Here is a 12,543-nt window from a genome sequence, read left to right as displayed (position 1 = left end):
CTCTTTACGGAGGTATCTACACGGTTAGAGAATACGGCCAAGGAGTTTATTTCCCAACATGGGTGGCTGTATAATAGGCGTATTGAAGCCAACAAAGCTTAGTCGTGATCGTTTCTTTTTTTTTTCTTCTATGAGTACCATGTTAAAGAATATTAATACTTAAATAGCTGTGTGCATCTTAGTTATGCAAAGGCTGAGTGTAATGATTAAAACTTTTGAGTAATAAATCACACTTCATCGAAAAAACATTCCTTTTGGCAGTTTTCATCAAGTTCTACCAAGTCCAAACTGTACATCATGCATGCATCTCAACCACCAGGGAGCAGGGAGCACTCGTGGTGTTGCGTCTCTGCACATATATTGTTGCAGGCACCAATTGTTCTTTTGGTGATTACTTCTATTTTGCCTTTTTCATTTTTTCCATTTTTTGGCTTGTTATTGCCGTGTGTATCTTAGTAATGTAGAGGCTATATATAATGCTTAATCGTTTTAAGTCCGTCATCTGAATTTCTTAGTGATACATAAACATGAATGAAACAATTGTTATTAACTATTCTACTGCATTAGATTTCTAGAATGGCACTCCATTAGAGACTTGCCTCTTTGTCATTCCCTTGAGCTGTCAAAGTGACGAGCAAGAGCTACCACCTCCTCACTCTGACTGTTGGCGACTGGCTCAATCTCACCAGTCAACGGGATTGCCATCTCCACTGACCTTGACCCCTCACTCTTGTACGATGCACTGTGCGGGCTGCCGACCATGTCGATCACGCAGGGCACCTCAGCGGGCGAAGAAGCGTGCGACGTGATTTGTTGGATGGGCTGCCGGCGGTTGTCGTTGAGATTAAAGATCAGGTGGATAATGCAACAAACGACAGATGTGATGCCAGTGATAAGGAATAGGCTCCGAAAGCTTTTAAAGCTGAGTCTTCCGGACGTGAATTGCGAATCGTTGCCTTTGGGGTCGCCGAACCACTTGCGCTCGATCCTGTTGATCTCATTGTTCTCGGTTAGCTTCAGAATCGCCTGCGACAGATCCGTCACGTACGGCGACCCCTTGGGAAAGGCGAACCCGAAGCCTCCCGTCATGTTGCGTTGGTCGGTCATGGTGAAGTTGTCGTTGTAGGTCCCGAGGAAAATATTGAAGTAGGGCGTCTCGTTGATGATGGCGCCGATGCTACCGTTGAGTAGCGCCTCCTGGAAGCTCCGCGCGGTCGTGTACCGCATGATCCTAACTTGCGGGAACCCCGATTGGGTCAGGGCCTTGCCTGTGAAGGAGTTGTTCATGACCCCGACCATGTCCGTGCCCCGCAACAGCGCACGGTAGTCGGCGATGGTCGGCTCCACCTGCGGCACCGTGAGCATGGAAGTGAGGCTCGCCGTGTAGCTAGACTGCAGGATGAGCACGACGAACACCCAAACGACAACCACGAGCCTCGACAGGTTGCTCGTGAGCTTCTCCCTGTGGGCAAAGACAAGGGTGGAGAAGCCGAAGTAGACGAGGGTGCCAGCTTGGTTGGAGGGTGTGAGCTTGCCTTTGGTGCCGGCTTCGTTGGAGGGGGTGAGCTTTCCTCTGTTGGAGGGTGTGAGCTCGACTTCGGCGCCGAATTCCCCGTTGTTGTCATGTTCGATGGCCCAGACGACAAAGCCGGTGAAAAGGAAGAAGGCGGCGCTGACGAGCCAGAGACTGGAGCTGAGTGGTTTCAGAAAAAAGAACCACGTGAAGCTGCTGCTCCGTTGGTCGCGCAACGGTACAACCATGGCGATGTCTGTCGACATGTAAGGCAACGTGAAGTCCACGTGGGCCGCTCGATCTGCTGTGATGGTCATGTCTGCCACCACGGCATCGAACGTCTGCAGCAATTAAACAAAGGGCAAGGTCACGGTCAAAAGAAAAAAGAAAAAGGCAAGGTAATTTATCTAGAAATTTGTTCGATAGAAATCCTCAAGAAGGTGATGTATGAAGAATTACAATGCCCAATATCCAATGGATCATGCTGACTTTTAATCGAATGGCATATCCCTAGCATAAAATATTCGACTAAGTATTACAACCTCCATCCTAAAACTTCAGGCTTATATTATTTTTAGAAAGTTAAACTATGTCAAGTTTGATTAATTTTTACCAAAAAATTATTAACATGAAAAATACAAAATTAATATCATTAAATAGATAATAAAATATATTTTTGTATGGTATCTACAAAATATTATATTTGTTAATAGATTGTTCTAAAAGTTTGGTCAAATTTTACTTGGCTTGATTTTTTTTAAAGCCTTAAGCCAATTAATGTACTTGTACATAATTAAAAAAGTGAAATGTAAAGCTTAAGGTCTCATGTGGGATATTTTGATTACAATTAATGTACTTGTACATAATTAAAAAAGTGAAATGTAAAAATAAAGTTGAGAAATTTTAAAATTCAAGCTCTATATGGGATGGATATGGGTTTTTAAAAAGAAATTTATGTCCAAATACTTGCAGGTTTATATGCGTTTTCATATTCAGTTTATGTTGATAAAATATTACAGGGTTTTTTTCTCACAAAAATATGCATCCAACCCTTGTATTACTACATTTGTTTCCGAAATGTAAACCTTTAAAAAAGCTTATATTACGGAATGGAGATAATATGTGTAGATCTATTGCTAGCATACTAATTTAAAATAAGTAGACTCGGATGGAGTATATATAATAAAAATAAATTAGCCCTTATAATCTATAACATCATATTTGAACTAAAACCACGATATTCAAGAGAGCAGTTTATTTATACGGTTTTGCTATGTCTCAGTCAACTGAGATTTTCTTAAGTCTAAGTCAATTACAAAAATGTGCTTTGAGTCGCACTTTTCTGTTAAAAAAGTGCAATTGCACTTTTCTGGCAGAAATGTGCAACTGAACCGAGTTGTACTTTTCTTTAAACTGTAGTTGTACTTTTCTAAGTTGACTGAGACTTAAGAAAATCTCAGTCAACTTAGACATAGGCACACCCTTATTTATATGAAGTTTCTAATCATCTCTCCATCTAAAAATAAGTGTCTTATCCTTATCTAAAAATAAATACTTACCCCATTTTCAACTCCCGTGATGAGACTGTCGTAGGGCTGCGACTCTGCCTTGACGAACTCGAAGGGCAGCGCGTACGGCAGCAGCCGCACCGCCGCCTCAAACACCTCGATCACAAACCCGCCGGCCGTCGTCTGGTTCGTCACCGGGTCCACGGTAAGGTGCAAGATCGGGCGGTAGCTGTCGGAAACATTCCCCGGCACCGCCACCCTCAGCTTCCGCGCGTTCGTCGGCTGCACCCACCCGCTCGGCCGCACCGTCGACTCTCCAGGCCAGATCACTGGATGGAGTCCGAGCTCGCCAGCCGGTGTGTTCGAAGCGTGGCCAAATTGCCGGGTCAGCCCGTGCCGCGGTGACCAGAACCCGACGCCCCTCTCCTTTCCATCGTCCATGATGTTTAACACGCGGTAGGCCGGTGCTACAAGCTCGCCGTCGACGAGCTCTAACTTGCCGCCAAGACCGTCGAATGTCACGTTTCGGATAGCTCGGAGGAAATTCTCGCCTGATGCGGACTTCCCGAGCCCCGAGATGTCGGTCGGCCCGCCCGTGCCGTTTACCAGCCCGGGTGGCGACGACAGGTCGGTGGCGTTGAGCCGATCTGCCGCGGAGGCCACGGCCCACGCGGCGTCGTAGGCCCAGACGGCGTGGCAGCCTAGGACGGCGCGCGAGAGATCGTCGTCCGGGTGGTCGCGCATGTACCGCTGCGCCCACCGCTTCTTGACCTCGCGCAGCCGCGGCGTGGTGGGCACGTATGGCGCGAGCCCGATGACGCCCTGCGGCGGCTCGACGGAGCCCAGGAGGCCCGTGAGGCCGTCCGTGATGACCCACACGTAGCCGTCCCCTGTCATGCCGCCCGCCGCGGCGGCGTCGAACACGCGGCGCGCGAGCCCAGGGCGCGTGTGGAGGACGAACACGCGCGTCTGCTCGGACTCCATGCGGTGCAGCTCCGCGGCCACGGCGTCCGGGGTCGCGTCCTCCCGGAGCGCGCAGCGGTAGGGAACCTCGGCGGGCGCGGGCGCGGACGCGAGGGCTTCGACGAGGAAGGGGACGAACGCGGCGCCGTAGTCGTCGTCCTGATAGACGGGCACCACGCGGCGCCAGCCGAAGTGCGCGGCGAGCGCGGCGACGGCGCCGGCCTGCTCGGCGTCGCTCTGCGCGGCGCGGGAGAAGAAGCGCGCCGTGGCGGGGGACACGGAGGGGCTGGTGGCCGAGAAGGAAACCACGGGGACCTGGGCCTGCGTGGCGAGGTCGGCGACGAACGCCGACTCGACCGACGACTGCGGGCCGAGGATGGCGCGCGCTCCCTGCGTCGTCATCAGCTGCAACGCTGCGCACACGCCACAAGGCAATTAATCAAGACCATGCACGCAACGCAGCGTCAAAGCCTCAAAGCAAATGAGCATCCAGAGATGAGGAACCATAGAAAGATGGAGCATACCCGCTGACGCGGCGGCGACGACGTCTCCACCGGAGTCGTGCTGCAGGATCTTAACCCGAGCGGAGGAGTTGGGAAAGGCGGCGTAGAAGTCCTCGAGAGCCATGGGGATGGTGGTCGTCGCGATCTTTCCCACCGGCGAGTCGGCGTCGATGATGAGCCCCACCTTGACCTCCGTGGGCTGCGCCCGCGACGTCGTGAGGAGGCAGGCCGCCAAGCCGATCAGGAAGAACAGACGGCGCGCGTTCCCGGCCATCAGGAGAGGAGACCAGAGCAGTCAGTCAATTACTTGGCGAGAGAGCTACCTGGGAGTTTATAAGGGAAGCTCGCTGCACGCCACACGGATGCTGAATTGCCGATAGGACACGGCTAGCAATCCTCCGGAGGCACCAAACATTCAAGCCTCATCCTGTTTCACATGGTATCTACTTTTAAGCAAAATCTTGACTTTGCTTCGTTGCAGAAAAAAAGTCTCGTTTTTACTTCATTAAAACAAAAACGGTTCATCTATAAAATAAAATAGAAAAAAACCGTCGAACACAGACCTCGCCAGAGTATTGTTGGAGACTCGCTGAAGTAGCACAAAAATTATACTAAAGTAGAAGAATCGCATAACAGTTGTAGCATAAAAAATTAAAAATTGTAGCATCGTGGACTACTACTCGTCAGTGCACTGCCGGCAGCATTCCAACACCGGTTGGCAGCACCGTCACTTCCTTCTTGCAGCACCACCACGAACTGATGGTAGCATCGCCGGTGACCATTTGCAGCATCGTAGTTCGCCGAAGCATGGTACTTCGCTGGAGACCTCCTTATACAATTGTTGCCCGCCAATGACAGCACCACCACTTACTCCTTGCAGCACCGACAACCGCCATTTGTAGCACCGCCGTTCACCGTTGGTAGCACACGCAACGACCATTTGCAGCACCGCTTGTCAGCATGGTAGCACACGTGGCGACGTTGGTAGCATATTCAGCCACCCTTTGGAGCACCATCGGCCTCCGTTGGTAGCACCAGCATGAACCGTTTGCAGAGCGTAAACATAGAGGCAGCATGCCATAAGCAGCTAGTATTGTTCGGCAGGGCGTCTATAAACGAGAGTCAACTCCTAGGGCCCCAGGTCGTCTCGCGCTGGTGGAGCATACCCGCTGACGCCGTGGCGACGACGTCTCCACCGGAGTCGTGCTGCAGGATGTTAACCCGGGCGGGGGAGTTGGGGAAGGCGGCGTAGAAGTCGTCGAGAGCCATGGGGATGGTGGTTGTCGCGATCTTGCCCACCGGCGAGTCGGCGTCGATGATGAGCCCCACCTTGACTTCCGTCGGCTGCGCCCGCGACGTCCTGAGGAGGCAGGCCGCCAAGCCGGTCAGTAAGAACAGACGGCGCGCGTTCGCAGCTATTGGGAGAGGAGGTTCCGCAGAGGAGAGGAGACCAGAGCAGTCAGTCAATTACTTGGCGGAAGAGCTAGCTGGGTAGTAGGAGTATATACTGAAACGGTTGGGAGTTTATATCCTGATGATTCGTCAATTGCTTGGGGGAGTTCAGCCACATGCTGATTTGCCATTTTTCAGAATAGCGCGCGTGCGAGTTGACATTATTTCGGAAGACGACGCCCGGCTTTGCGTTGGAAGCTGCCGTAGTCCGCCAAATTGACGGTCTTTTCATTCATATATATTATCTTTATCCCGAAGCTTAAGGTCTATATATTTTTTGAAAAATCAAACCAAGTAAAATTTGATTAAATTTTTAGAAAAATATATCAATAAATATAATATTTTGTAGATATCATATGAAAATATATTTTCATTAATGATATTGATTTTGTATTTTGCATGTTAATGTGTGCCGCGGTTTTGGGCTCCCGCTTGCAAAGTTGACAATTGCCATAATTTGACCACCCTCTTTTTGGTGGAGGTCGGCCGTCCGAGCATGATTTTGCAAAAAAGCTTACACTTTTGATGAGCCCAATTCTTCCACACCGCCTCCAACATAAAAGAGTTGATCGTGCCTTCAAATTGAGCCTTATAAGCCGAGGCTGCCTATAAACTCTGGAGTTTGTGAATTTACAAGTGATATCATCCACGGTACCGTCGGTTAGTTCATCTCATTGACCTTTGACCAAAGCTCCACAAACTCAATGAGTTGGGCCGTTGTGGAGACCTCATTGGCCTTAAGCTTGGAAATCCAAAACTCATGGTGCATGCCCTTGCTCACCGTGAAGTTTTTGCGCTTTGAGATGGCAAAGATGGACGGCACAATATCAGTTTCCTCCCATGAAGCCATGCTGCATGCCAAAAGCTTGCGGTGCGCCCTTCCCCGACTCCCCGAAGGAAATTATGGTTGCGGCATAGAAAAAAATCGCTTCATCGCAAGGATGATCATTACCAATCTAAGCCTTGGACGGGTCTTTCCAAAGAAGCAAAGAATAGTAAAATGTGAGTACACCACAAATTGACCCGGTGAAGATTGACGTCGACAGTTCACAGTAAAAAAGAGTTATGCAAGTGCTTTGTGCAGAGATGGTGCATGCAAATTCATTGCAGCAGCAAAGCAAAAAAATGTTGGGAGTGCGGAATAACTTAATGACCCGGCTACACTCGAAGCACTTGGCGCGCTGGATATGAGTCACTCTGCATCTATGCCTAGCTAAGGATTGCAATGTTCAGAAGGCTCACATAATATAATGCTGTTTGGAGGCAATTCAAAACATCAAGTGGTGGGCACAGTGCCGCTGTATTTGAGGGATACAATTCCGGCAGGCGTGGAGACATCGTGTTTGAAATCTCGACTTATGATCCAGAAAATATAGGTATCTGAATAATCTGCTAGTTCAGTAATCAGTAGTTTTTTTTTCTAAAGATATGGGTTCATATATATGTATGTGTATCGAATCTGAAGCAACAAAAATAGTTTTACACAGTTATAGACTTCACTTAACTATATGGTGATGTCTCCCAAGGCGACGTCCGCGGCGGCGGCTAAGCCGCCAGCCGAGGCGGTGGAGCCCTGGCGGACTCCGGTACGACTGGCTCCCCGGCGGCCTGGCCATTCTTTCCCTCCGACGGTGTTCCCTTCTCCGTCAAGCGGCCGTTTCGATCCGCTCGATGACCTGGGCATGGAGGATGGGTGTTCGGTGGCGGAGGAGGTGGCGTGGGCTGGCCTTGAAGATGATCCGGAGGTGCTGCCGATCGACAAGGATCTAGATCGCGCGGCGCTCCTCGAGGACTTTTGGGTGAAGATCGGCTTCCCTGCGGCAGCGACCAGGTCTTGGGGGAGGAATGCATCGACGGTGGCGGAGGCTGTGCCGCGGGCACGCTCGTCGTCTCCTCCGCGCGTTTCTGCGAAGCTTCGCCGAGCTCTCTCTAGCTCGCCGCCGGGGAGGCGGCTTCCGCGGCAGCCGGTGCGCCTAAAAAGCTGGAAAGGCCCGCTTCCCCCCAAGAGGTTCACGCCGCCGGCTGTCTTCGGAGATTTCCTCGACGCAGCCGCCAAGGGAGCGAGGCGGACGCTCGGTGATGCGCACCTGCCGGCGGCGAGCGAGGCGAGTTCTCCGCCTCCGTTTCAAACGGACGCGGCGGGATCTTCGCGCCTTGGGCCGCGGCCGTGTTGGGCCAGATTGGGCCGCGCGCTGGTGGGCCTGCAGCGAGGGGTTAGACGTGGGGGCGTGACGGCATGCGATCATACGATCACACGTCCGTGCTCGCAACGCAGTCACGTCGCCGCCGCCTCGCTCCCATCGTCGCCGCCGCCCTTCCTCCTGACCCACGTCCGAGCCTCTCGCCGTCGTCTGCCCCCCTAGTGCGCGCTCCGCTTCGTCGCTCTTTCGTCGACGTGGTGGCGTCGGGCGCCTCAGGTCCCATGGCCGGGCCACCCCGCTCCGTTCCTCCGGGGACGGCGACTGCTCCTCCGGCGCCGGCTCGCCCGCAGGCGGCGGCTGCTGCGTCGGTCGCCGGAGGGTACCAAGGCCCTCCGGGGTTCCAAGGATGGCCGCAGGGGGCCCTCATGCCACCGGCCCCTGCTGCGCCGCCCCGGCCCCAGGTGGGGTATCGCCCACCGCAGCCGCGCATGCCGACCGCTCCTTTCATGCCTCTTCAACAGCCGCCGTATCCTCAGCAGCAGCAGTACCCTCAGTACCCGCCGTAGCAGCAGTATGCTCAGTTCCAAGGTCAATTTTTCCCCGCTTCTAATCCAACGCAGCAACCGGTGGTGTCACATTTACCACAGCAGGTTAACCCGCCGGCGCAGCCTGGACAGCAGAAGAAGAGGAGGAAGAAGAAACCTGTCGCAGCGGTGGGGACAGCGGGAGGTGGCAATGTTGTGCCGCCGGCTATGCTGCAGGGTCCCATGCAGGACCCGCAACCGGCGGGTATTCCTACGCCAGTGTTGGAGGCGGTTCCTGCACCGCTGCCGATGCCGATTGCTCCACCAGTGGTTACTGCACCTGCGGCGACTGCACCTATGGTGAAGCCGAAGAAGGCGGGTCGCTGTTGGAAGTGCGCGGTCAACACGCATGCTTCTAAGGACTGTAAGGTTCCTCATTACTTCTTAGTTTGTGACTCTGGGGCACACCCGACTATTCGTTGCCCTGTGCTGAAGACCCCGAGACCTATGAGTTTTTTTGTGGGTTGCGGTAATGACGCCACGCTAGATCTCCAGGTTCCTGACTCAGTTTATAAGCCACAGATGTTATCCAGCGGAGCACCTACAGCTTTGGTACAGGTGTCAGGGGAGGGGACTGTTGCGGCGGTAGATATTCAGAATCTCATGGCTCGCATGTGTCCGGGGAACCCCACTTGGAAGTGGGAGGCGCAGCCTCATGGTAATAACGCTTTCCTGATTGGGATCCCTACCGCTGAGGACTTGTTGAGGATTGACGGTATGCAGATGAGCGTGCCGAAGATTAATGCACATGCCATGGTTTCTTCTTGGACTCAGCAGGATGTTATGCCAGAGTTTGTGATGGAGCCTGTTTGGGTGCATGTCGAGGGTGTTCCGAATGCTCTACGTCACTTCCTCAGTCTATGGGCTGTTGGTGCTTTTATTGGTACTACTATTGATGTGGATTTGTACACCTTGAGGAGTCAAGGGTTAGTTCGTATTCAGGTGGCCATGAGATATACTTCTGTTCTGGAGAAAGATAAGGCTAAACACGGACCACCATGCTTAGAGGTGCTGGCTCGCTTACAGCTTAATGGATACAGATTCAGATTTCGCCGCGAGTCTTCTGAGTACAAGCCAGACCCTAGGTTTCGTCCTTTCTTTTGGAAGGGTGAAGATGAGGACGATGCGGCTCATGGTGACGATGATGGTTTTGATGATGCCGCGGCAGAGGGGGCACCAGGGGCCTCACATATGGACGTTGATGGCCATGCATCTTTGCCTCCTTCTGGCACAGCTTCGGTACCGGTTACTCAGGTCGCCATGACCCCGTTTAACCACTCGCCGACGACAGACAGGGGCAAGGCGATTGTGGCTAGAGCTTTGTCGGTGTCGCCACACTTGGTGGCAACTCCGCCTCCGTCGCGTGTTCGGACTTTTATGCAGGGGAGGACTCGCCCGGTGTCTTCGTCTTCTACTCCTCTCGGTGGTCCTTTCGTTGCTCCCACTCCGTCTTCTACCACGCCTCAGACGGAGAGGGGGCTTCAGAGGGCTTCTTCTTTGACGGTTGGCTCGTCGGACTCGGGGATGCAGCGCCACGCCGCGGTGGTGGTGGAGCAGCAGCAGCCGGCCTTGGGCTCGGCGCTGCCGCAGCTCCCTGCCGCTGATGCGGCGACGCAGCAGCAGACCCATGGTCCGGTGGGGCTTCAGCAGCTGGCCGGGGGCTCTGTGGCGCAGCAGCAGGTCGTCGGCACGGAGGGGCAGCAGCCACCGCCCCCGGTCTCGATGGCGCTGCAGCAGCCGGCCACAGGCAAGGTGGGACAGCACGCAGCCCCTTGCGCGCCTGGGCAGCAGCCGGCCTCTGGCCAGGGTGCTTTGTCACCGCGCGGAGGGCCTGGGGTGGCGCCATCCTCGCCCCGTGCGCCTCAGGTGGAGGAGCAGGACTGGTTGGGGAGGCGCCCCAGCCGGTCCCCTGTGAGGCGTCACAGCCGGTCCCCGGCGCCCTCTCCGCCTAGGGGGGTTTCGGCGTCGCGGTCGGGTTCGGTGCAGGGGGCTTCATCGCCATCTACCCCTGCATCGAAATCTTCTTCACCAGCGTCTGGACCGCCATCTTCACCGCGCTTGTCTCCGCCTCCGCCAGTTGCCCCCGTCTTGCAACCTCCACCCACTATTCGTCCACCAGTTGCGCAGCCGCCGGTGAGGAGGAGTGGGAGGTTTGCTACGACGGAGGATGGTGTGGAGGCTACGGATGAAGACGTGATGCAGAGGGCTATGCGGCGCAAGGCGGAAAAGAACCTCGACACGGCAGGTACTAGAATTTCATCCAAGTCTTTCACTTCTTTTTCTGATACTAGAATTTCTTCGAATTTGAGTAGTGTAGGTATATCTTTGGGTAGAGGTTCGGATGAGATTTTAGCTTCAGCTCATGTGTTGAGACAGACGGAGCTTGACCGTTTAACGGTTGCTCCAAATGGATCCACTGAGCTGGCTACTTCCACTGTTGACGATGACGAAGATGATGGCATCCTAGATGGTCATCTTCTCTCGGCTTTAGTTGGAAGTGTGAGAGAAGTTGATTTAGACCACTCAGAGCTTAGTTCAGTTTATGACCTCTCTGCCTCTGAACGTGGTTCTAGATCATCGGCTGGAAAGAAATCTCGTAGATATGGTAAAAAGTCTAAATCCAAAATAGTTTCTCGATGAACGGCATGTTTCAGAATAGCAGAGGTCTTGGTGACTTGGCTAAGCATTCTCACATTGCCGATGGTCGTAGAGATTATGATTTAGATTTCATTGCTATATCGGAGACGGGTAGGCGAAATTTCACACAAAGTTTTCTCGACCGATTGTCGAGCGGAATTAACTTTCGGTGGTTTTCTCGCCCACCTCGTGGTAGATCTGGTGGCATTTTACTTGGCGTCCGTATTGATACCATGACTGTCTTAGCTAGTTCTGATGGAGAGTATCACATTAAACTCGACATTCAGAATAAAGCAGACATGTTCAAGTGGAGTCTGGTCGCTGTGTATGGTGCCGCTCAGGATGCGTTTAAGGCTGACTTTTTACGTGAATTGGTAAATCTTACAAAAGATAATCCCTATCCGATTTTCGGAGGCGATTTTAATTTGTTGAGATTTCCTCACGAGAAAAGTAAAGGCCACTTTGATGGACATTGGCCTTTTCTATTCAATGCTGTCATTTGTAGGATAACGTTGCATAGAAAACAAAAAATTTCCTACCGCGAACACGCAATCCAAGCCAAGATGCAATCTAGAAGACGGTAGCAACGAGGGGTATCGAGTCTTACCCTTGAAGAGATTCCAAAGCCTACAAGATGAGGCTCTTGTTGCTGCGGTAGACGTTCACTTGCCGCTTGCAAAAGCGCGTAGAAGATCTTGATCACGATCGGTTCCGGCGCCACGAACGGGCAGCACCTCCGTACTCGGTCACACGTTCGGTTGTTGATGAAGACGACGTCCACCTCCCGTTCCAGCGGGCAGCGGAAGTAGTAGCTCCTCTTGAATCCGACAGCACGACGGCGTGGTGTCGGTGGTGGTGGAGAAGTCCGGCGGAGCTTCGCTAAGCGTGCGGGAAGTGGAGGAGCGGGGCGGCTAGGGTTTGGGGAGAGGGGGCGCCGGCCACTATGGGGTGCGGCCACCTTGGTGGTTCTTGGGTGGCCGGCCCCCTCCCTTGGCCCCTCATTATATAGGTGGAACCCCAAGAGGTGGTGTCCAAGTCTTCGAATAAGACCCGAACCAAAAACCTTCCATAGGAGGGGGGAAACCTAGCCAAGCTAGGACTCCCACCAAGGTGGGAGTTCCACCTCCCATATGGGGGGGTGGCCGGCTCCCTAAGGGGGAGTCCACTTGGGACTCCTCCCCCACTAGGGTTGGCCGGCCATGGAGGTGGAGTCCCATGTGGACTCCACCTTCCTTGGTGGTT

General features: G+C 53.2%; 1 protein-coding gene across 1 annotated transcript; it reads right to left on the bottom strand.

The window, feature by feature from the left end:
- Nucleotides 1-511: 511 nt before the first annotated feature.
- LOC124658081 (glutamate receptor 2.8-like) lies at nucleotides 512-4,761 on the bottom strand. The gene is made up of 4 exons (XM_047196521.1): nucleotides 4,509-4,761; nucleotides 3,226-4,397; nucleotides 1,731-1,854; nucleotides 512-1,535 (listed from the first exon to the last, which is right to left on the bottom strand). The coding sequence occupies exons 1-4, from the start codon at nucleotides 4,759-4,761 to the stop codon at nucleotides 607-609; spliced, it is 2,478 nt and encodes an 825-aa protein (XP_047052477.1). The 3' UTR covers nucleotides 512-606.
- Nucleotides 4,762-12,543: the final 7,782 nt, after the last annotated feature.

Source organism: Lolium rigidum, chromosome 5 (assembly GCF_022539505.1).
Source record: "Lolium rigidum isolate FL_2022 chromosome 5, APGP_CSIRO_Lrig_0.1, whole genome shotgun sequence".
NCBI lineage: Eukaryota > Viridiplantae > Streptophyta > Magnoliopsida > Poales > Poaceae > Lolium > Lolium rigidum.
Note: the sequence above shows the minus strand (reverse complement) of the source record. Positions and strands in the feature narration are given on the sequence as shown.